Here is a 25272-nt window from a genome sequence, read left to right as displayed (position 1 = left end):
AAGAACCCTGAAGAAGCCAAGGCTGGGAGTGGAACCAACTTTCTATTTGACAAATTCTTATTTAATATCTTGATTCTTTAAAAAAAATCTAACACATCTTGCATCATATATTGTATAGTATATGTTGTGTTTCATGGCACATCATATAACATCATTTTGTCTACTGATTATAGCAAATGTGGTAAGTGGTAAACTAGTAGGTGCACTAACAGGTAGACCATGCCCATCAGTTATTGATTGAGTTCCTTGCTATGTGTCTGATCCCATAGAAGGCCTTGTTATATATAATGTACAGTTTCCTATAGTTTTGGTTGTGCAATAATCTTGGGTTTTGCCCAGTTGCCTTTTTGTTTTTTTTTTCCATCATACTTAGTTAGATGTATAAAAAAACCAAAAACTCAGCACTCCGAGAGCAAGCACTGGACACTGAAAAAGGCCCAGAAGAAGTGAGGGAAAGTGAGTATATATTTTTTTTTATACCTCCTATACTTAAGAGAGCCTATGGTTTGCAGTTGATAAACTCCAAATGTTTCAAACACTAAACCTTTGGAAAATTTGGGTTGAATCCTGGCACATTGCATGTATGTAAGTCTCCGGTCACCAGGTACCTGTGGAATCTTTTCAGTAAGAAGCAGTACCCTCAAGAGTAGACTCAAAGACATCTTATCTAGCCAAGAAGTTATCTGCTCCCCATTTGTACCCTTGATGAGGGTATGTTCACACAACGTTTTTTGCTGGTGGATTTTGAATGTCTCCCATTCCTTTCAATGGGAGTCGCTTGCTTTTTTTTTCCTGCTAGCGATTTTTTTCAGCTAGTGGGAAAAAGAAGCGGCATGCCTTTTCTTACCGCGGATTCTACGGCTGACTCAGCCACAGGGTCTTGAGACTCACTCCCGATTAGGCTTATTCATTTGGGCCTAATCAGGAGCGGGATGCCAAGATGAGATGCCAATGCACTGCATTGCTAGCTGTGCGGAGAACTCACATGGCGGTTTACCCGGTGTGAACAGGCCCATAAAAGGGTTGTGCCACAAAATGCATTGTGTGTTATTGGCTTTACAATAACAATCCATCTAAGTGGACCAGTGCTGACCTTTGGGTTCACTCAACCTAGTTGTTTTTTGAAGTTCTTGGATCCCAGAGGAGTAAAGTACCTGAGCAGCCTTCACCTTGTCTTAAGATACGCACAGATAGTGGTTGTGACTACTGACAACCACAAAAGGTGAGCACCAAACCGCAAGAGAACAGAGACTATTGGTTCATCTAAAAAACTCTTAAAGGTTCCACACAGGGAGAGCTTTGTTCTGTTTTTTCTTTTCTCATACAGCCACTGAGACCCAATCACAGCTCTCAGCTGTGACCTGGGCAACATGATGCCACTGGAGAGTGCCAGACGACACCAAAAAGGCAGAGAGAGTGCATGGCGAGAAGGGGCTTCACATTCTATACTCTGGCCATTTTAGTTTCTCCAAGACAAATCCCAACAGTTAAAAATTTGGACTGATTCACTTGATAAGCATTGGGAGGCCCATCTGTTTGTGCTAACTCTGTAGGCTCTTCAAGCAGCTGATCACCGGAGGGGCTGGGTATTGTCCTCCCACCAATCTGATACCTATCATGAGGAGAAGACAATTTTAGATAATGTCTGTAAACTTGCAATAAAGAAAAGAGGACACCTTGCGCAACTAAGTGCAGTGTTACACTATAACAGTATAAAATATGATGTATTGTATAGAATTACGACCAGTTGGCTCTTCACCTGGCGGGGTTGTGACTGGACCACAACACCCTAGATCACATATGGATATGTATCGTTCTGGTGATAGTGGCAACAGTTCTATCTGCATGCACCGGAGAGTCGGGAGGTACAATGAACAGCAGTGGGGGACCCAAGTCCCGTATCAGAAGATCCATGTTCAAAGGTCATGGGAGTGAAACACAAATCCAATTGTCGGTTGAGGAACCTTTTATTGAAGTATATCTGGCTCTTGTAATTTTGCACTTGAGAAAGGGCTTCCACATAGTCCAAAACGCATTGTGCCATACTATTTTTATACTTCAATAAAAGGTTCCCCAACCGACAATTGGCTTTGTATTTCACTCCCACGACCATTGAGCGTGGATCTTCTGATACGGGACTTTGGTCCCCCACTGCTGTCCATTGTAAACTTACAATGGCAATTTAAGACATAAAAGCTTCTACATTCTACATGCACTTTTACAATCGTCTTGTCTTGATGCTAAACTTTTAAGAACAATTTATCTATAGTTTTAGATTTACATCTACAGGGAACCTATTAAAAGTTGTCTCCACCAAATTGGAATTACCCGTAGAGATTTAGTTGAATTATTTTTTACTTTGGATGATCTACGCACATTGGGGAGTTCTAGAAAATTTCTTTTCAGAATTCTTATAAATGACAACATTCAGCTCAGCCCTTTCTATGTGAAAAGTGCCAATTCCATTAATTTCCGTTCACAGATTTTAAGAAAATTTTCATTTAATTTCCCCAAAATGAACCAACCATGAAGAAATGCTTCGATAAAATTCATGCTCAGTCACCAAGTTTCTTGGAGCCACGTTCTGTTGAGGTAAGTCTCTTATATATCTTGATGTATATGGTTTTATAATATTGTTCTGTGTTGATGGTTTATATGGCATTGATAAGTAGGATTTTACCGTAGAGTATAAGCCCGGTGATTTATTTTTATGTATTGACTTAAAGACAGCTCAAAAATTTCATACACACAAGAAGTATGAGGATATTTAAGGCTACTTTCTCATCTATAATGTTACATGTGGTGCTTCAAATTTTGCAAATCCTTCAGAATTTTTTATATTTCTGCATAAATTTTGATAGAAATCTTCATCCAATTTCCACAGAAGTCCTAAAAGTTTATAAAGATAACTAAATCAAATAAATTAATAAAAAATATAGACTTGATTACTTATTTATGTAAGAAAGTGATCCAGTATCATATATCTGTAAAAATATGTGAACCATGGCTTTCAGAATTTGGTGTGACCCCTTCTGCAGCAATAGATAATCGGTTATTGTTGGTTTCCAGGAACTTGTTCTGGTGGAAGTCCTTGCCGTGCATGATTGACCTCAGCGACCTAAGGAAAGTACATGGGACACCACAGATGATGTATGTGAGTGATGTCCGGTTCCTCTCCTTAGGCCACTGATTCACCTCAGTGGACACATGAAGCAAGGACTTCAGTAGAAACAAGACCCTGGGAGTAGCATGACTGGACTCCGGTGGGAGACATGAGAGTATCAGGGACAGGTGAGTATGCTTTCTTTTTCACCTTCCCTGGGCTCATCGTGACAAACTATATATCCCTAACACGCCCTTTAAGGTCAAAACTTTGACATGGCCATTCAAAAACTTTGTTTCGTCTTCTTTAACCATTGTTTGGTAGAATGATTTCTGTGTTTAGGGTTGTTGTCTTAATACATGAACCATTATCTTAAAATTCGGTTCATGGTCAGATGTCCTGACATTTTCATTTAGAATTTGCTGGCATAATTCAACGTTCCATCAATGAGGGAAATCCATTAAAAGACCTAATGTGAACAACTTGCTTAGAGGTTAGGCTGGGTTCCTTTTCGACCTTGTGGACAATTGAAAGCCTTGTTCTTGATGGGATCTTTGTTGGTTGACCTGTCCTCAGGAGCGTAATAATAGTCTTGAATTTCCCCCAAATTGTGCTAAGTCTGACTGTGGATTGGTGAAGTCTAACCCTTTTATAGGTGGCTCTGTAGCCTTTTCCAGACTCATGAACATCATTAAATCTTTTTCGGGGGTATCTCCTTTGTTTGTATCTTGATACACTTCCACAAACATGTTGAGAAGCTCAGACTTTGACAGTTCCTTGTTCTTTTAAAATTATAACATATATGAAATATTTTGGGCCATTTTCTTCTATAAATGAATATTTTGAGTTGCTTCTACTTTTATGGTTTATGTAAAAATCTGATAGAGGCCCAATTTATGCTAAACTATAAAATAATTCTGAAGGGTTCCCAATTTGAATTTCCAATTTTCTGTTACAAAAAAATATCAGTGTCCTACTGCAAATGGCAGCGGAGGCAACTTTGGAATGCATTGCTTGTGAATAGGGTTGAGCGATCGGGATCGGAAAAGATTGCATCCTGACGACGATTGAGCAAATTTCACGCGATCGGCTGGAAAATTATCAGAAATCAAATTTTTAAATCTCAAGATCAGCTACATTCTAAGCATTGACTAGGGTTGAGCAATCAGGATCGGGAAAGATAAGATTCCAATCGGCGATCGAGCAAATTTCGTAATCGGGATCGGCTGGAAAATGATCGGAAATCGGATTTTAAAATCGATCCTGAGATTTCAAGATCGGCTCAACCCTACTTGTGATGTTGATCGTAGGCCCAGTCTAAACCGCTGTTAGTACCCTCTTTGGTTTTTATCTATATGCAGGATGTATAATCTTAGCTGTCTGTACTGGACTATTAACAGCCACTTATTTTCACTATGTTTAGTCAAAGTAATTAATTGTTCTACCTTTGTTCTTTAACCAAGGTTCTTGCCAATTCTATGGAGAACTCCAACCAGACACTTCAAAACTGGTTCTACCTGCCTGGATTATCAACTATCCCTCACCTTCAGATTATAGGTTTCCTTGTATTCATGGTGATGTATATTATCACATTGGCAGGAAATTGTCTTCTTCTTATTACAGTGAGGATCAGTCCAACGTTACACACTCCTATGTACTTCTTCCTGAGTAATCTCTCTTTCATTGACATCTGTTTCTCCTCCACCATAGTTCCTGTAATCCTCATAAATACTCTTTCCAAAGACAACAGAATTTCAGTAGGCGCTTGCGTTTTCCAAATGTTCTTCTCATTACTACTTGGGGCAACTGAATGTGTCCTACTGGCCATCATGGCTTATGATAGGTTTGTAGCCATTTGTAGACCATTGCACTACATCAGTATTATGAACTTAAGATTTCGCATTATCTTAGCCACAATACCTTGGATTGTAGGTTTCGTAAACTCCACTATACAAGTGCACATCACCTGGAAACTTCCCTTCTGTAGGTCTCATCATGTGAACCATTTCTTTTGTGAAGTACCAGCCTTCTTAAAACTTTCCTGTAGAGATCCTTGGCTCAATGAAGTAGCAATGTATTTAGCAGCTGGAACCATTGTTTTATGTTCCTTTCTCTTGACCTTAATTTCTTATGTTTTTATCATTTCCGCCATTTTGAAGATCAGTTCCTCACAAAGAAGACATGCCGTTTTTTCCACATGTTCCTCACATATCACTGTTGTCACGCTCTTTTACGGAACAATAATGTCCATTTATTTTCAGCCTCGAGCGTCCCACTCTGTAGAGGCAGACAAGATAATATCTGTTCTCTATACGGTGGTCACTCCAATGTTGAATCCCATCATCTACAGCATCAGGAATAAGGATGTTAAGAAATGTATAATAAAGAATATTAAAAAACAATAAAGACCGTATTTGTGTTATTGTACCTAAACTTGCTTGAAATAAAGATGAATTTTACGAAAAGCCATACATGCTCCATGATATTGTCCTAAGTGTACATTATTTATACCCTACCCTTACAAATAGGATCTATTATTATTACTATTTATTGTGTTTTTCACACTATAAGACACCTGTGATATACAAGGTGGCCCATACGTATGGATACACCCAGATATGGATACACCCAAGGTCTCTGGATCTCACTCCCTTGGACTTCTATCTCTGGGACCATTTGAAGGCTTTGGTGTGCTCCGTGAAGATCCAGGATGTGGAGCACCTGATACAACGGATACAGGAGGCCTGTCAATAACTCAATAATGAATAAAGTTATTTTAAAAATGAGCACACCATTGATGTGTCACATGATCCCATTCCCATTGAAAAAAGTAAAGTTGAAAGTTGAATCCAAAATGACGGCTGTGAAGATGGTCACCATGGGCATCAGCTGGCCTTAAATGTTTCTCACCTCCCATGTACTAATATGCCACAAATGGTAAGGTGATATCAGAAAACACTTCCATTTTATCTGAGTATATCCATACTTATGGTCCACCCTGTACAATGGGGTGCACCCAGATTTAGAGATGTTTTAATATTTAATAATAATTAAAAATTCCCTTGTGGTCTATGGTATATTGGTGGTTTAATGTGACTAGTTCAGGTGGTCTAGGGTAGTAGAGGGAGGGGTTCATTTTTTCTTTATTGCTGCTTAAGGGTAAAACTAAGACGTAATACTAGGAGGTTAATATTTCAGTATTCATGAGGGTGAGTTTGACACACCAATAGCTCCAGTCCCTGTATAGTTGTTGGGTGATGCCATACCAATTGGAGCTGATCTGCAGGACCAGCGGCCAACCACTACAGATGTCACCAATGTAACTGATCCCATGCTGGGTTTAGAACAGATGTTGAAAGTGGACCTGTACAGCTGACAAGTGTGGGGGCCGCCTGTTGGCTCCCCATCAATCAGATATTTATGGTTCATCCTAAGTATAAGCCAAAACAACCTAAATCTCGGACAACCCAAGGTATGTATACAATATCAAATATTAGCTTGACTTACTAGTGAGCAAATAAAAGAGCAATCCAGAAACAGAACAGATACATTGGGTCTAATAAAATGACTACTCGCATCTAAAACAGTGGTCTCCAACCTGGGACTCTCCACTATCAGTGCTATAAGAAAGTAAAAATTTGTGGGTCACCTCTGGTCCTAATGAATGTAGATGGATGGATCAAAGTGGTGGGGTTGAGTCATTTATTAGACACTATGCGTTACAGCCTCAAACTGGCACTATCTCTGTTTACAAGTAATATCACAACAGCTGGAATATCACAAGTTGTTCTAGAGCAGAGTAGCTCAGATATTTTCTACATGAGCCTCACCAGCCAGAGAATGGGCCCTGGGTCTCATCATTAGCCATGGCCCATGTGAATATGGTAATGTAAGATAATCACTATGCACAAATGGCCATCTCTAGTCATCTCCTCCCCTAAAAATAAAATAAAAAGTCATTAAAAAAATTTCTGTACCAAATAAGAGCTACTGCTCCATAGAAAAAAAAGTTATCCGTTTCAGAATATAATTATGCAAAAGAAATTTATTTCAAAGATTTTTTTTACGTCTCAGAATATGCAGAATAATATGAGGGCTTGCTTTTTGTTGGACAAACCACAGCTATTTCCTGGCTGCAGAGAGCCTGTATACCGGTGTAGAACATTGTGCCTTGCAGTAACACACATGGGGAGTCTTCTGTGGCAGTGAACTCAGCTTTACACGTCAATGTTAGTGCCAGATATAAAGAACCAAGCACAGGCCCAAGATCCTACTGTAGCATGAAAGAGCGCACTCCTTTTACACCGTCATCTGCTGATTCCAAACCGCTCTCTACAGAACCTGTTCTAATAAACGCTTATACAAGTAGAGCCCCCTGAAAGAGTGGAGAGGTGTCATAGTGACATAGTGTTGAGGTGGCAGCAGTGTGAGAAGGCCTCAGAGTGGATAGTGACATAATGTGGAGGTAGCAGCAGTTTTAGGAGGCCTGTATAACTATGTGTGATGTGAAATAAACTTAGTTCAGTGCTGCTAGCCGAGGCGACAAGAGAGCAAGAGCTGAGAAGTTTTGAAGCAGCTTGAGTCTGATTCATTTCTTAAAGCGATGGTGCACACACATGCTCTCACTAATTTGGATCTGACTGATTGACCCGTGCTGTCGAATTCGACCCTGACAATACAGTGACCAGGAGACAGTTGGAAGGTGGCATCAGCATGAGGAGGCCATATAGTGGCAAGGTGATATAATGTGGAGGTTGCAGTAGCCTCAGGAGGCCATACAGTGCCGTTGACATAATGTGGAGGTTGCAGCAGCATTAGGAGGCCATACAATGCCTGGTTACAGTGTGGAGGTAGCAGCAGCCTTAGGAGGCAATACAGTGACCCAGTGACAGAGTGGGAAGGTGGGTGGCACAAACAGTACCCACTGATGGTGGCTGTAAGAAGGAGCACTTGAAATTCAGATGTGTGGCATCAAGACCCGCTGACAATGGTGGCTGTAAGAAGGAGCACTTAGCATTAGATGTGTGGCATCAGGTGGGTGGCAAATTACTACAGAGATTACTGGTTAAGGTTTCAGTTTTTTTGCACAACGGCACGGCAAAAGGCTTGTAATGCCAGAACTACTAGCAGTTTTGAATTGTTTTCTAAAACATGACATGTCTACCTGCACTAAGTACAATGTGAAATGACTCAACCTAAAATGGCCGCTGGGTTTTATAGGGCTGTGACATCACTGGGGTGGCTGACTGCTGATTAGCTGCACGCTTGGCATTGTGATTGTGGGTGATCTTGCATTCCCAGAGTTCCTTGCCCCTTGTCCTAACATGTGTAGCGAGCATTTTATTAAAAACTGCAATTTGATACATCGAAGCATGAGGAAATCTGGATTCTTAGTGAATCGAAGGTTTCCTGAACTTCGGATCAAATTCCATTTTATCAGTTTCGATTTGCTCATCTCAAGTTGCCATTAGGGTTGAGCGATCGGGATTGGAAAAGATCGGATCCCGATCGGCGATCGAGCAAATTTCACGATCGCGATCGGCTGGAAAATGATCGGAAATCGGATTTTGAAATCTGAAGATCGGATCCCAACCCTAAAAGTGACTTTTCCCATTGAGAAGCATTGACTGGGGTTGAGCAATCGGGAAAGATCGGATCCTGATTAGCAATCGAGCAAATTTCACAATCGGGATCGGCTGGAAAATGATCGGAAATCAGATTTTAAAATCAATCCTGAAATCTCAAGATCGGCTCAACCCTAGTTGCCATCTATATATCTGTGTAAGTTTTTTTTTATTTTATTTTTGTAGGGCAAGTTGTTGGCCTTATTGAGGTAATTTTGTTGAACGTAAGATGTTTCCATAATTTTTTTGTAAGACAAGGCGGTGGAGGCAATGATTCTTTTATATTGTTCTTGATTGATTTTATTTCTGTTTGCAAAATGGAGAAAGGGGGGGGGGATTTTATTTAATATTGTTTTAGACACACACACCCCCACCCACCTCCATGGGCTTTGACCATAGATTGTAATAGTATAGTTTATCCCTCTATGGTAAAATTGCTAAGCCACTATTGAATCTTGAAAATATTGAAACTTGCAAATTTCAGGCCTAGAGCTACATAAACAATGTGACTATGGATTCAATTTTCATTACTTTACCAAAACTTCTCAGACTTTCAGAATTTCTTAAGAAAACTTTTTTATTCTTTAGACAAATTGGTGTCAGGGGATCAAACACAGTAATAAATCTCCAACCACCCATTACCAGAAAGAAGTAGATACTTGTGATACCTAATATATATGACGGTCTTCTTTAGCTCTGTATTTTTCTACGGCAAGTCATTCTACCAACTAAGACAGAAGTGGACATGAAGAAATAGAGTAAGAATTTCTGAAAACTTTCTTTAAAAAAAAAATCAGCAATTTGTAAATTGTGATATTTTATTTTATAGTTAGAAATTGTTGTTATTACATAATATGAACGCTTGCTAGCTGGACTGAAAACGAGATGGCCTCAAGGTAGGTAAAGCCAGAATTGAGGCCACATGGTGGCTCAGCAGTTAGCACTGCAGCTTTGCAGTGCTGGAGTCTTGGGTTTGAATCCCACCAGGAGCAACATCTGCAAGGAGTTTGTATGTTCTCCCCATATTTGCATCGATTTTGTCCCATTCTAAAAAGACATACTGATAGGAAAGCTAGAATTGTGTTAGAATAGTAAATATTCTAAATCGTTGTAACAGAAAAAAATTTACTGAGACTATAAAATTTATAGTTTATGAATGATAGACCATCAATATTAGATTATTGTGAGTCCAACTCATTTGTCGCTTCAACTTCATTAGAATCTTCACAATATATATAAATAGCAAAATTGAACTTAAATTCCATCCCTTCTGGTTCACAGAATTTCCAAAAATCTCAAGAAAACACTAAAAATGCTCTAAAAAATATACTTCAGCTCCATCACCAAGTTTTTGTAAGCTAAATTTTTTAAAGTAAGTCCTATATATTTTTTGATGAAGAAATATTAGGGGAAAATACTAAAAACATCAGTGGTACCAATGTGTTATTGTTAGGTGTATGACAATGTAGATAAATCTGCAAAATCTTTCAGAGATTCATTAATTTAAAAAAAAAAATGAGACAGAGACAGATACAGAGAGAGAGAGACAAGGACAGTGAAAGAGTATTTTTTTTTTTTTTGGGGGGGGGGTTTAGGTCATAAAGATCTGAATGATAAATATGTGTCTGTGTTTCAGTTGTATTTTATGGTTCGTTCACACTTGCGCCCAATGTCTAGCGTGTGCATTCCACCGGGTTTCCATTTTCAGCCCTGGAGAAACTTTATAACCCATTCACTTGAATGGGTTTGCAATGGTGACTGCCAGTGTCCGCCTGTGGCCTTTCGGAGGGGAAGCCATTTTTTTTTAGCCGGACACAAAGTCGGACATGCAGGACTGTAACTTTTTTGAATTGGGGACTTATTTTTAATTGTGCTATTTCGGGGACCGCCTGATGTTTTGATGTTTTTTTATTAGAGATGAGCGAGTAGCACTCGATTGAGTGGGTATTCGATCAAATACTACGGTATTCGAAATACTCGTACTCGATCGAGTACCACTCGCTTTCGAATGTAAAAGTTCGATGCAGAACCAGCATTGATTGGCCGAATGCTATACAGTCGGCCAATCAACGCTGGTTCTTCTCCTACCTTTAGAAGTCTTCTCCGTGCAGCTTCCCCGCGGCGTCTTCCAGCTCTGAATTCTCTCTGCCAGGCATCGGGCCTGGGCAGAGCCGACTGCGCATGTCTGCTTGTAGTACAGGCATGCACAGTCAGCTCTGCCTAGGCCCGATGCCTGGCAGAGTGAATTCAGAGCCGGAAGACGCCGCGGGGAAGCTGCACGGAGAAGACTTCTTGGAGGATCCAGCCCGACCCTCACTCGTGGACTTGGTAAGTGTAATTTGATCGAATGTTGCCTACCCCTGAAACGAGCATTTTCCCCCCATAGACTATAATAGGGTTCAATATTCGATTTGAGTAGTCGAACATTGAGGGGCTACTCGAAACGAATATCGAACCTCGAACATTTTACTGTTCGCTCATCTCTATTTTTTATCTCAATTTTTTTGAGAGGCATTTTTTGAAATGGCAAAAAAACTTTGGTTTAACCTTTTTTTTTTTTTTTTTTCCTACTATGGTACTTGCTGTATGAGAATTTTTTTTATATATATGTTTTTAGTTTTTTTTTTTTTTTAATATATGGATACCTAATATGCTAATGTTTTTTTATTTTTATTTATGATCTTCCAAGGGGGTGAAGTGAAATTTTATATTTTTTTGAATATTTGTTAACTTTTTTAATTCTATAACTTTTACTTTTAAAAGCCACCAACCAACTAGGAAATAGGTGTACAGAGGCCCCAAGTTCTAATGATCTAATGGTTTTACGGAGTACTTTGCAGTCTTTCAACCATTGTTAGCATCTTTTGGTAAGCAAATACAATGGATAGTGTCATTCATTTGGTTTTTGTGTAGATCTTTTTGACTATGCCCTTACTGTTGTCATAACTAAATCAGGGTTTTTCGAAAAAGTCAGACACCTTTGGTTGCACTTGGATATTTCCATTATTTGGAAATCCAACATGGTGCTGTAATGAGAGCCGCCAATAAACACGGGAACCTATGTACATGTACTGTATGTGGGAATTAGACACCTCCCCACCCAGAATATTTATTCAATGTTTAGTCGTGTCTAAGTTTTGAGAAGGTTTATGTGTCCATACAAAACAAAATAAGTAAGTGAACCCTTTGGAACTACGTGAATGTCTGCATTTAATAACCTGTATACCTCTCTATACCAACAGCCAGCTCAACTAAATGTTTCCTACAGCTGAAAATAACATTCGCACAACATTGCAGAAAATTTTTGAGCAATTCTTCTCTATAAATGTGTTTCCGTGTATCAATATTTCCGGGATGCCTTATGTTCTCAAACCTCTTTAGATCAGGCCACAGAATTTCCATAGGGTTACAAGCCGAGATCTGAAATGGCTGAATTGAAAAACAAAAAATTTGCAACCATTCCTTATTTGATTTACGTGTATGATTCAGGTCAAGATTTTGTTGCATCACCCAACATCTCTTCTGCTTAACATCATGTAAGCCATCTGCTACCCTTACATTCTCCTGAAATTCAGCGTTCCGGGACCTAAAGTAGGACCTTAACCCAAAACCATTATGCTCCCTCTAGCATGCTCTACAGATCATTGATATTTCTGGTGTGCCTTGTGTACTCGGTCCTCTTTAGATCTTGCCATGGCATCTCATGGGGTGATAGAACTCTGAGATAGACAAACCAAAACCCAAATCTTATACAACCGTTGATTTGCTTGTGTTTAAGTTCATGATCTTGTTGCGTCACCCAACTTCTCTTCGGCTTAAGGTCATGTACGACATCGTCCACCCTTACTTTCTCAGACATCCTGGAATTCATTGTTCTCTCAATAGTCACAAGGCATCCCAGATCAGAAGTAGAACATCAGCCCAACCCCATGTTACTCCCTCTACAATGCTTCACAGTTGTAATAAGGACTTGGAGTTGGTGTGCAGTCTTCTTTTATCTCCAAAATCATTGTGAATTTTTGCTAAAAATTCCAGGTTTATCTCATCTGTCCACAGAAAATTTCTTCTAAGTTATTGTGGAACATCCAGGTAATCTTAGATAAACTTGAAATAGAAAATAATAGATTTTTTTTTTAGACATTTTGCTTCTTTTGTCGTAACTTTGACAAACACATTTACATTCAGAGTTTTGGACACTGCCACAATGGTTTTTGCCATTTGTAGAAAATTCTCTATTGTAGGTTCAGTGTGTACGGAAAGTATGCAGGCCCCTTTAAATTTTCACTTTTTGTTTCATTGGAGCCATTTTCTAAAATTTTCTCATTATTGTACACTCAGCCCCATCTTGACAGAAAAAATACAGAAATGTAAAGATTTATTCAAATGCATTAAAAAAGAAAAACTGAAATTTCACATGGTAATAAATATTCAAAGGTCAGTATTGAATATATGCACCCTTTTGATCTAATACAGCCATAAGTCTTCTTGGGAATGATGCAACATGTTTTTCACATCTGTATTTGGTGATGCTCTGCCATTCTTCCTTGTAGATCCTCTCCAGTTCCGTCAGGTTGAATGGTGTACGTTGGTGAACAGCCATTTTCAGGTCTCTCCAGAGATGCTCAATTGGGTTTAGGTTGGGCACTGGATGGTAACAGATTGTTGAGGCTTCCTTTGGGCCAATCTGCTATAAAGCCCTGACTGGTGGAGGGCTGCAGTGATAACTTGACTTTGTGGAACTTTCTCCCATCTCCTTACTGCATCTCTGGAGCTCAGTCACAGTGATCTTTGAGTTCTTCTTTACCTCTCTCAAGGCTTTTCTCCCACGATTACTCAGTTTGGCTGGACGGCCAGGTCTAGGAAGAGTTCTGGTCGTCCCAAACTTCTTCCATTTAAGGATTATGGAGGCCAATGTGCTCCTAGGAACCTTGAGTGCTGCAGAATTTTTTTTTGTAACCTTGGTCAGATCTGTGCCTTGCCACACTTCTGTCTCTGAGCTCCTTGGGCAGTTCCTTTGACCTCGTGATTCTTATTTGCTCTGACATGCACTGTGAGCGGTGAGTTCTTATATAGACAGGTGTGTGCCTTTCCTAATCAAGTCCAATAAGTTTAATTAAACACAACTGGTATCCAATGAAGGAGTAGAACCATCTCAATGAGGATCAGAAGGAAATAGACAGCATGTGAGTTCAATATGAGTCTCACAGCAAAGGGTCTGAATACTTATGACCATGTGATATTTCAGTTTTTCTTTTTTAATTGATTTTAAAAAATGTTTACATTTCTGTTTTTTTTCTGTCAAGATGGAGCTGAGTGTACATTAATGGGATATAAAATGAACTTTTTTGATTTAACAAATGGCTGCAATGAAACAAAGAGTGAAAAATTTAAAGGGGTCTGAATACTTTCCGTACCCTCTGTATATTGTACTCTTGTACTGAGCTCTACTAGGGGTGATCTTAACAGGAAACCCAGCCCTAGAAGAGATTATTTTTGGTGCTACTAAAAAAGTACACACAGTGGTTTATCCTTGTATTTCTAAGGGGGACCTGTAGACTGTATACTACTACTAAGTTCAGTCAAAACAATTAACCATCTTCAACTTTGTTCTTTCTTCAAGGTTCTAGGTAATTCTATGGAAAACTTAAATCAAACACTTCCAAAAAGGTTCATCCTGATTGGATTATCTACCGTTCCTCACCTTCAAGTTATAGGGTTTCTTCTATTCTTGGTCATGTATATTATGACATTGGTAGGAAATTGTCTTCTTCTCATTACAGTGAGGACCAGCCCAACATTACACACTCCTATGTACTTCTTCCTCAGTAATCTCTCTTTCATAGACATATCTCTCTCTTCTACTGTAGCTCCTGTAATACTTATGAACACTTTATCCATAGACACTAGTATTTCAGTAGGGGTGTGTGTTTTCCAAATGCTCTGCTAGCTAGTCCTTGGAGTAGCTGAATGTGTCTTACTTGCCGTCATGGCTTACGATAGGTTTGTAGCCATTTGTAGACCCTTGCACTACAGCAGTATTATGAACATGAGGTTTTGCATCATCTTAGCCCTAATACCATGGATTGTTGGATTCATAAACGCTTCTATACATGTTCCACTTACCTGGAGACTTCCCTTCTGTAGGTCTCATTATGTCAACCATTTCTTTTGTGAAGTACCTCCCTTCCTGAGACTGTCCTGCATAGATCCTTGGCTTAATGAGATGGCAATGTATGTTGCAGCCGTGTCTATAGCTATGTGTTCTTTTCTATTGACCTTGATCTCCTACATTTTCATCATCTCCAGCATTCTGAGAATCCATTCCTCACGAGGAAGACATGCAGTTTTTTCTACATGTGTCTCCCACCTCGCTGTTGTCAGCCTGTTTGATGGAACCATTATGTCCATCTATCTTCATCCTCCATCTTTGCACTCTGTGGAAACCGACAAGATTGCATCTGTTCTCTATACAGTGGTCACTCCAATGTTGAATCCCATCATCTACAGCATCAGAAATAAGGAGGTTAAGAAGTGTATAATAACAAATACCAAAAAATTAGTCATGGTGCTCAGCATACCCATGTCACTGTTCAGTCTCAATTACAGGCCTCTGTGCTGACCCAGTGCATGGGACATCACAGAAGAGCACCAGACATCAGAAATGGGGCTCCTCTGAGACATCATGTTCATGAAGGTACACATTGCTGGATGCCTGAAGCAGGCCCGAGAGAGGTGAGGGAAGGTGAATATAAATGTTTGTTTTTTTAATATATTTTTTTACACCTCCCTTGGGTTTATTCCTATTATAATAATTTCATGTCTGGTTGTACCCAAATAAGTTTGGGTGAAACCGGATCGGAGGATCACTTCGTTCGAACACCAGATGAAACTAATTTTCAGAGTTTTGCCCATCCTTAGTCATGGCATTGGCTCGCCCCACTTGACCTCTGAGGCCTAGTCACAGACCTCAGTAGTTACCCCAGGAAATCAACTAGAAGTCAGAAGGGGAATCTGGGGAACCACTGCCTGCCACGCGGATGGGTAAGAGGAGTGAGATAAGGTGAGTATGACTATTTGTGTTGCAGAATCTCCTGTGGGTCTCAACTTATTATACTCTGGGGTCTGAATGGATAATAATAATGGTAATAAAATAGGGTTCCATGTGTGACAAGCCAGATAATTTTGAGGTTCAGGTTGAGACAGAAACTTCTGGAAAATGTTGGTCAAGTCCAATTCGATCTGAACTGATTCATTCATTCTAAGCAATCCATACCCTTAACCATATGTATCATCCTTTGCATGAGATATGTGATGTATTGTAACGTGTTGTATCAAGAAGAATTGGACATCTGTTTGAATAAAAAATTATTCGTTAATCCATATACAAATTAATATCTTGTAATATATATATATATATATATATATATATATATATATGTTTAATTTTTCATTGTAATTATCTTACTACCCCAATTTGTACTTATATTCCCACACCTGCTAAGCCATAGAAAGTGAGCAATGATCATGGATTAATATCAACCAAACACAGCTGATCAAACATTGAGCCGGCACCAGAAAGAAACACGCTCCCTTTGAGGCACAGACATCTTTTTTTGATCTGGCTGAATCAACCGACCGGGTCCTGCAGCACATCCCAGTTAGTCATGCCTGGTAGGTACCTTAATTTCCCATCTGTAACCCGCGCATGCGCAGTAGTGATTGAGGGACGCTGAAGATGTATTTTTCATTTAAAGGAGGCAATGCACTCATAATTTGTTAACTAATTTGTTGAACCGTTGTTTTGGGGCTGGTCATGGCTGGCAAGGGTTAATCTATGGATATCTGGACTCTGTGGTTTGGGAGGGGTTTTTACCTGAGGTTCTGCTCCACCCTCTGGTGTGCTATTTAAGCTGGCACCAGTCCACTGCTGGGTGTACTCTTGGATCAGCTACTCTTGTGACCTGTTGTTTTACTGTCTGTTTAGTCCTGTAACCTTTGCTTTGTCTTCTCTCTGGCCTACTGTGATAGTGTCTGTGTAGTGATATTTGTTGGTGTGTGGGTTCTGTGTATCTGTTAGTGTGAGCTCCAGGGTCTCTATTTAGGTTCCTATGAGGCATTCTCTCATCAGAGGAAAACTCTGTCGCTTGGCAGGCTTAGTTAGGGAAACTTCCTCCGCTATTAACAACCTGTCTATTTTGTGATAATGTTTTTTTTTGTGTGTGGTTTACCCTATTATGAGAACATATCTAGGATGTGCATCTTGTTATTTCCAGAGGGTTCACATTTGTTTAAGGCCTTCTATTGTCCCCGATGAACCATCAGTTTGGGGAAACCCGTTGGGAGAGCCTGGATCTAGGTGTTAGGAATGGGTCAGATTGTATATGGTACCATACCGTCTGTACCCTAATTTCCTAATACTTCATTGACATCTTTTTTTTTCTACTATGTACTTTTGGTTGGTTTCCGTCAGTCTTTTTAGATTAAATTAATAAAAAATTCATTTTACTTGGTCCTGTTATAGGTTCTTAACTGAAGCACCAAAATGTATTAGCAGATATTTCAATGATATATCTTGTTATACATTAAGTACATTCCCTGCCAACGCAACGGAGAGCAAGACCAGGGTAGAAAATGGAGGTCTTGACTTAAAAAAATAAAAAATAAAAATTCTGCTGTCTTCTACAATTGTGGTTTCCACTCTCCAACCTGTGACTCTCCACTGTCATTGTCTGGAAGTCTCAGAACCGCTGGAATATAGCAAGTTACATGGTCCATGTGAATGTGGTAATGTGAAAAAAAAAAAATCCCTAGGCCCACTTAGCCATTTTAAGCCAAAAAAAACAAAAGTGATCAAAAAGATGTATGGTGATAAATAAAAACTACAGCCCATCCCACAAAAAAAAAAAAAAAAAAGAAGACTTTACTCAGTTAAATAAAAATATCAAAGAGTTGTGGGCTTCAGAGTATGGAGAGGTAAAATTAATTTTTTTCAAAGTTTTTTATTTTGTAAAAAGTATTAAATTGTAAAAAAAATATACATAATAATTAACTTTAATATCACTGGAATAAAACTGACCTGCAAACTATATAAACTTTATTCAAATTTTTGAGTTTTCTTAAGATAACTTTTTATAGCCTTAAGATAAGTGGGTGTCTGGAGACCTGTGCTATAATAAGCACTGGGAGCTTCAAGGACTGTATGAAGTCTCCAACCACCCATTAACATAGAAGATATTTTTGGTACTGAATACATATATATACTACAGTAATGTTATTGTTCATTTGCTTTGTCTTTTTTAAAGTAAGCCACAACAACAGCTGAAGGAGAATTAGATGTAAGACAAGAAAAAAGGAAGACTCTTGGAAGACATCCAACTTACAAGACTTGTATTATTTCATTTTATTGTTAGAAATTCACTTTTTTAATTCTATTATTATTATTATTATTATTATTATTATTATTATTATTATTATTATTATTATTATTACTTCTATATAAAATTAACATTTGCTCTGTGAACTGAACACCAGCATTATATGTGATTCTGTATATCAGTATTTCTGGGATGCCTTATGTTCTCAAACCTCTTTAGATCAGGCCACTGCATTTCCATAGGGTTACAAGCCGAGCTCTGAGATGGCTGAATTACAACACAAAAAATTTGCAACCATTCCTTATTTGATCTACATGTATGATTCAGGTCAAGATCTTGTTGCATCACCCAACATCTCTTCTGCTTAACATCATGTAAGGCATCTGCTACCCTTATATTCTCCTGAGATTCAGCATCAAGGACCTGAAGTAACATATTAGCCCAAAACCATTATGCTCCCTCTACCATGCTCTATGGTTCATTGATATTTCTGGTGTGCCTTGTGTACTCGGTCCTCTTTAGATCTTGCCATGGCATCTCATGGGGTGATAGAACTCTGAGATAGACGAACCAAAACACAAATCTTATACAACCATTGATTTACTTGTGTGTTTAAGTTCATGATCTTGTTGCATCACCCAACCTCTCTTCGGCTTAAGCTCATGTACAGCATCATCTACCCATACTTCCTCCAAAATCCAGGAATTCATTGTTTCTTCAATGATCAAAAGGCATCCCAGATCTGAAGCAGAACATCAACCCAAAACCATGATGCTCCCTCTACCATGCTTCACAGTTGTAATAAGATTTTGGCATTGGTGTGCAGTCTTCTTTTATCTGAAAAAGCATTGGGAATTTTTGCTAAAAATTCCAGTTTCATCTCATCTGTCCACAGAAAATTTACCCTAAGACATTGTGGAACATCCAGGTAATCTTAGATAAACTTGAAACAGAAAATAATATATTTTTTGGAGAGAGTCGGCTTCATTTGTGGTAACTTTCACAAACACCATTTACATTTAGAGTTTTAGATAAGGTAAAGGCTCGTTCACACGAAGGGTGGTGGGGCAGAATTTGACCATATTTTGACTTGGGGAGCCAAGTCAAAATATAGTCAAAACCTGCCTGCCACGATGTCGCGGTTGCGGCTTCCCCCACCCTGGAGTTGGCTCAAATGAATGGGCCGACACCGGAGGTTGCGACTGCCAAGCGGAAGCCGTGGCTCAGCGAGCCGCGGAATCCGCCTGAAGAAAGGGCAGCTGCCGATAGCGGAAAAAAAAATGCTAGTGGTCTCCATAGACCTCCATAGACCACCATTGTAAAGGGGCGGATTATGACGTGGATTCCGCTGTCAAAATCCACCCCTTTGGCCCCGTGTGAACTAGCCCTAAAAATGTTTTTTGCCATTTGTGGAAAATTCTGTATTGTAGGTATGTTGTACTCTTGTACTCAGCTCTACCAGGGGTAATCTTAACAGGAAACCCAGCCCTAATAGAGTTTGTTTTTGGTGCTACTTAAAAAGTACACGCAGTGGTTTATCCTTGTATTTTTAAGGGGGACCTGTTGACTGTATACTACTACCAAGTTGAGTCAAAACAATTGACCATCTTCAACTTTGTTCTTTGTTCAAGGTTCTAGGTAATTCTATGGAAAACTTCAATCAAACACTTCCAAAAAGGTTCATCCTGATTGGATTATCTACCATTCCTCACGTTCAAGTTATAGGGTTTCTTCTATTCTTGGTCATGTATATTATGACATTGGTAGGAAATTGTCTTCTTCTCATTACAGTGAGGACCAGTCCAAAGTTACACACTCCTATGTATTTCTTCCTCAGTAATCTCTCTTTCATTGACATATCTCTCTCTTCTACTGTAGCTCCTGTAATACTTATGAACACTTTATCCATAGACACTAGTATTTCAGTAGGGGGTTGTGTTTTCCAAATGTTCTGCTATCTAGTCCTTGGAGTAGCTGAGTGTGTCTTACTTTCTGTTATGGCTTATGATAGGTTTGTAGCCATTTGTAGACCATTGTACTACAGCAGTATTATGAACATGAGGTTTTGCATCATCTTAGCCCTAATACCATGGATTGTAGGTTTCATAAATGCTTCTATACATGTTCCACTTACCTGGAGACTTCCCTTCTGTAGGTCTCATCATGTCAACCATTTCTTTTGTGAAGTACCTCCCTTCCTGAGACTGTCCTGCATAGATCCTTGGCTTAATGAGATAGCAATATATGTATCGGCCGTGTCTATCGTTATGTGTTGTTTTCTATTGACTTTGATTTCCTATATTTTCATCATCTCCAGCATTCTGAGAATCCGTTCCTCACGAGTAAGACATGCAGTTTTTTCTACATGTTTCTCCCACCTCATTGTTGTCAGTCTCTATTATGGAACCCTTTTGTCCATCTATCTTCATCCTCCATCTTCCCACTCTGCAGAGAAAGACAGAATTGCCTCGGTTCTCTATACAGTGGCCACTCCAATGTTGAATCCCATCATCTACAGCATCAGAAATAAGGATGTTAAGAAATGTATAATAACAAATACCAAAAAAATAGTCATGGCGCTCAGCATGCCCATTTCACCACTGAGTCCCAATTACAGGCCTCGGTGCTGACCCAGGACATGGGACATCACAGAGGAGCAGCAGATACCTGGCAATGGGGCTCCTATGAGACATGCTCAGGAAGGAGCCCATTACTAATCACAACAAGGAGACCCAAAAAAAGTGAAAGAAGTTGTGTATATATATATTTTTTTTTTTTGCACCTCCCTTGGGCCTATTCCTACTATAATAATTTCATGTTCGGTTCTATCCGAATGCGTTTGGACCAACTGGAGGATCACTTCATCCAACCACAAGATGAAACTCATTTTCAGAGGTTCGCCCATTCTTTGTCATGGCATTGGCTCACCCTAGTTGACCTCTGAGGCCTAGTCATAGACCTGAGTGGTGACCCCACCCAGGGGAAGCTGGGGAACCACTTCCTGCCACAAGGATGGCCATGAGGAGTGAGGCAGGGTGAGTATAACTGTTTGTGTTGCAGCATCTCCCGTGGCCTCAACTTATTATACTCCGGGGTCTGTATAGGTAATAACAATGGTAATAAAATAGTGTTTCGTTTGTGACAAGCAGATCATTTTGAGGTTGAGCCAGAAAGTTTTGGAAAATGTAGGTCAAGTCCAATTTGATCTGAACTAATTTGATAATCTCTAGTAATAACTTAAAGCAAAACATATTTATTACACCCATCCAGCCAATGCCATTCATTCTATGCAATCCGTACTCTTAACCATATGTATCATCCTTTGTATGAGATATGTGATGTTTTGTGATGTACCAAGAATTGTTTGCATAAAAAAATTGTTAATCTGTTGTATTACTTATATATATATATATATATATATATATATATATATATATAGGGTCGGACTGGCCCGCCGGAGCACCGGGGAATTCCCCGGTGGGCCCCAGGCCCCGACTATATAGAAGCACTGGTCAGGGGCCCGATCTGGATGTCAGGGACTGGTTCCGGCCCCTGTCCAGTGCATTTGCATTGATAAACTGAGCGATTCTGCTAGTGGAACAGTAAGCCAGGGGCCCCAGGCTGCTGGCAGCGCTGTAATGAATAAAGAGGCACGGCTGCTGCAGTTTCCCAGGGCCCCGACACTTACACAGAGGGGCCTCCTGCCAGTGCAATCTTAGGAAGCGATCTCTCTGCAAGCCGGGACTTTCCCCCCTCCCCCCTCCTCTTCAGAGTGAGATATCACTTACATCGGCCCGTGTGGGGACAGAGGAGTCTGCTGCTGCTGCTGCTTCACAAATGTGAGTATATTTTTTTCTTTTTTTTGGTAAAATGTAATATTTAATATGTATATGTGTACATTTGTTTAACCCTTAAGTCCTATCATGGTGTCTATCATACACCATTACCATACACATATCACTATGATAGACACCATGATAGTACTTAAGGGTTAAAGCATGTGTCTTGTATACTGTGTGAGGACTGTATGTTTGTATACAGGTATGTGTGTGTGTGTGTGTGTGTGTGTGTATATATACAGTATGCTATAATAATGTGTGAGTGTATGTATATATGTTAGTATATATGGTATATGAATGTATATAAATGTGTATATGCTAGATATATATCTATATATATATATATATATATATATATATATATATCTATATATATATGTGTGTGTGTGTGTGTGTGTGTGTGTGTGAGTATATATGAATGTATATGTATGAGTTGTAGGTAACTGTTGCAGTTTTTGGAAATCGCAGCACTTATACCTACGGAAACACCTACAGTGTCCCTATAGGTATAATGGAAGCAGAAAGTCCTCAGAGCAAACCTCTGTGGAGTTTCTGCAAAAAGCGCTGCAGGAAAACTGATGCATTGCCGCCGGGGGTTTTCCTGCAGCACTTTTTGGCTGTGGGACGCTGTGCTAGGTCTTATCCTTATTGTGTGATGTACAGTATATTGCGATGTTAAGGAGGAGCTCTTACCACCTGGGGCACATGCGGTTTTATATACCGCTAGAAAGCCGACAGTGCGCTGAATTCAGTGCAGCTTTCCTGATCTGTGCCTCCGGTGAAGAGCTATCGGTCCCGGTACTGTAGCTCTTCACTGTCAGATGGGCGTGTCTTACAGTCAGTCAGGAACGTCCTTCTTCCCAGCAGCGCCTATTGCACTGTACTGTGAGATTGGGGAGGAACGCCCCCTCCCCTCCTGATAATCCTCGTCCATAGACATTTACTGGGGGGAGGTAGCGTTCCCACCGCTCAGCGTCATCACTAGGCGGTAAGCAAAGCCCCCTCACAACAGTACAGCGCAATAGACACTACTGCGAGGAAGGGCGTTACTGATTGACTGTCCCTTCTGACAGTGAAGAGCTACAGTACCGGCACCGATAGCTCTTCACCAGGGCACAGAACGGGAAAGCTGCACTGAATTCAGCACACTGTCGGCTTTCTAGCGGTGTATTAAACCTCATGTGCCCCAAATGGTAAAAGGTCTTCTTTAAGGATTAGGCGCAACAGTGAGACGCAGTGTTTTGCATTGAGCTTTTGTCCCCAGCGCCCCGTTATCCTCCTGCCTGTGTCTGTTCAGTCTCATGGCCTTATTTCTGGAAATCCTGTATCTAATTGGTCTCAGCAGTCCCATGAGGTGCAGGACTCCCAGAAAGGAGGCGCCGGCATGAGACTAAATGGACACTGGCGGCGGACAATGGAGCAATGGGGACAGGTGAAGGCACTTTTTATTTTTTTATTTTACATCTCCCGCCAGGCACATGGGTTGCTCCAATTCCTGGACAAATCTTTAAAGGATTTATCCATCTTTATAATATTGATGGTCTGTCCTTAGGATAGGCCATCAATATTACATCTGTGATGATACAACAGCTAGGACCTCTACAGATCAGCTCTTCCAGGACGGCGTGGCTACAGGTAATGGTAACATTTCTAGGAGCCATGCTGATCACTTTCCATACAGAGTGTAGCAGTAGGTTTAGGTAGTGTGTTGTTGCACATTGTATGGCAGGTGAGCAGCATGGCTCCCGAGATGGTATTACCTTTAGCTGCCCTGTCTCGGCATTGCTGGTCTGCAGGGTCCTGGTGGTGGGCCCCTAGAAACAATTCCACTGGTGGGCCCTAGACACCCCAGTCCGACCCTGTATATATATATATATATATATATATATATATATATATATATATATATATATGCCTTTACTTTTTCATTGGAATTATCTTACTACCCCGATTTATATCTATCAATGTGGTCAATGTGGCCAACAACAGGCGAGAGTGGCAGCGGGTTCCAACAACATCACGAAAGGCCGGACATGTAGCAGTAACAGAAAGAAAGGGTGTACACACCCCACAAGATGTAGGACAAACCGTGTTCTCTGGTCAATGATTGGAGGTCAAATGATAATGGTAATCGTTTCTTTTATTCGTACAAAGGCACAACGCATTTCAGGTAAAAAATCCTTCTTTCAAGTGCATATAGTACTAAATGGATAAACAACACAACAAACCAAATCAATCCGAAATCAAATAAATAATAAAAAATATATGTAATCAATAAACAGAACTAAAAAACATTATGACAAATTGAATAGACACAATAGGTCTACTGACCAAAGTACATATGTATATACACTGTCTACCAATAAGTATTTGGACACCCATGGAAATGAAGGTATCTACGGTCGTGATGTATGTCACGCCTTCCGCTGTTAAATAGGAAACAGCATTGTCATTAGTTGCATGCAAGATGCCATGAAGTGCAGAGTTGTCCGATTTTGAGAAAGGGGTAATTGTAGGGTACCACAGAAATATTTAACCCTTAAGGGACCTAGCAAGCAAACTGAATTACCCAAAATCGACAGTGGTCTATGTGATTACGAAGTGGAAGGTGAACAGTGATTGTCGGAACGTGCCCCGAGTCAGCAGACACCCGAAACCGGGAGATAGAGAGCGACGAATACTGGCCATAGAATCCGCACCCAACCGATGGCTCACATACACCAGGAGTTTCACCAGACATCCAGGAGTATTGTGTCCCATCCGTAAGGAAGCATCTACTGGGGTCTACCAACTATTGTGTATAAAGAAATTTTTTGGGGGGTATCCTACCACAGGGGTCAACTATGATAGAACTAGTTTATAAATACACAGTCCAGTCATATTATTGTGACCACCGCCTACTTTTGACATCAATGTTTAATAACTAGAGATGAGCGAACACTAAAATGTTCGAGGTTCGAAATTCGATTCGAACAGCCGCTCAATGTTCGTGTGTTCGAACGGGTTTCGAACCCCATTATAGTCTATGGGGAACAGATACTCGTTAAGGGGGAAACCCAAATCCGTGTCTGGAGGGTCACCAAGTCCACTATGACACCCCAGGAAATGATGCCAACACCTCTGGAATGACACTGGGACAGCAGGGGAAGCATGTCTGGGGGCATCTAACACACCAAAAACCCTCTATTACCCCAACATCACAGCCTAACAACTACACACTTTACACACTCAATACCACCTCTCTGACAGTAGGAAAACACCTTGAAACATGTGTATTTGGCACTTGCAGTGAGGAGAGCTTGTCACCAGCAGTGAATTTGGCCCTTGTAGTA

At 40.1% G+C, this 25272-nt stretch overlaps 2 protein-coding genes and 1 pseudogene across 2 annotated transcripts; all 3 read left to right on the top strand.

The window, feature by feature from the left end:
- Positions 1-4581: 4581 nt before the first annotated feature.
- LOC142213024 (olfactory receptor 2G3-like) lies at positions 4582-5508 on the top strand. Its single transcript, XM_075281169.1, has one exon. It carries the CDS (start codon positions 4582-4584, stop codon positions 5506-5508), a length of 927 nt encoding a protein of 308 aa, XP_075137270.1.
- An 8854-nt stretch (positions 5509-14362) lies between these two features.
- On the top strand, positions 14363-15346 carry LOC142213397 (olfactory receptor 5B21-like; annotated as a pseudogene).
- Positions 15347-19747: 4401 nt separating this feature from the next.
- Positions 19748-20731, top strand: LOC142213396 (olfactory receptor 5AP2-like). Its single transcript, XM_075281712.1, has one exon. The coding sequence runs from the start codon at positions 19748-19750 to the stop codon at positions 20729-20731; it is 984 nt and encodes a 327-aa protein (XP_075137813.1).
- Positions 20732-25272: the final 4541 nt, after the last annotated feature.

The sequence above is a fragment of the Leptodactylus fuscus genome, chromosome 7 (genome assembly GCF_031893055.1).
Source record: "Leptodactylus fuscus isolate aLepFus1 chromosome 7, aLepFus1.hap2, whole genome shotgun sequence".
NCBI lineage: Eukaryota > Metazoa > Chordata > Amphibia > Anura > Leptodactylidae > Leptodactylus > Leptodactylus fuscus.
This window is presented reverse-complemented; position numbering and strand designations above follow the sequence as displayed.

Excerpts from the sequence above, each read along its gene's own strand:
- LOC142213024 (XM_075281169.1), top strand. The coding sequence starts at position 4,582 with ATGGAGAACTCCAACCAGACACTTCAAAACTGGTTCTACCTGCCTGGA.
- LOC142213396 (XM_075281712.1), top strand. The coding sequence starts at position 19,748 with ATGGAAAACTTCAATCAAACACTTCCAAAAAGGTTCATCCTGATTGGA.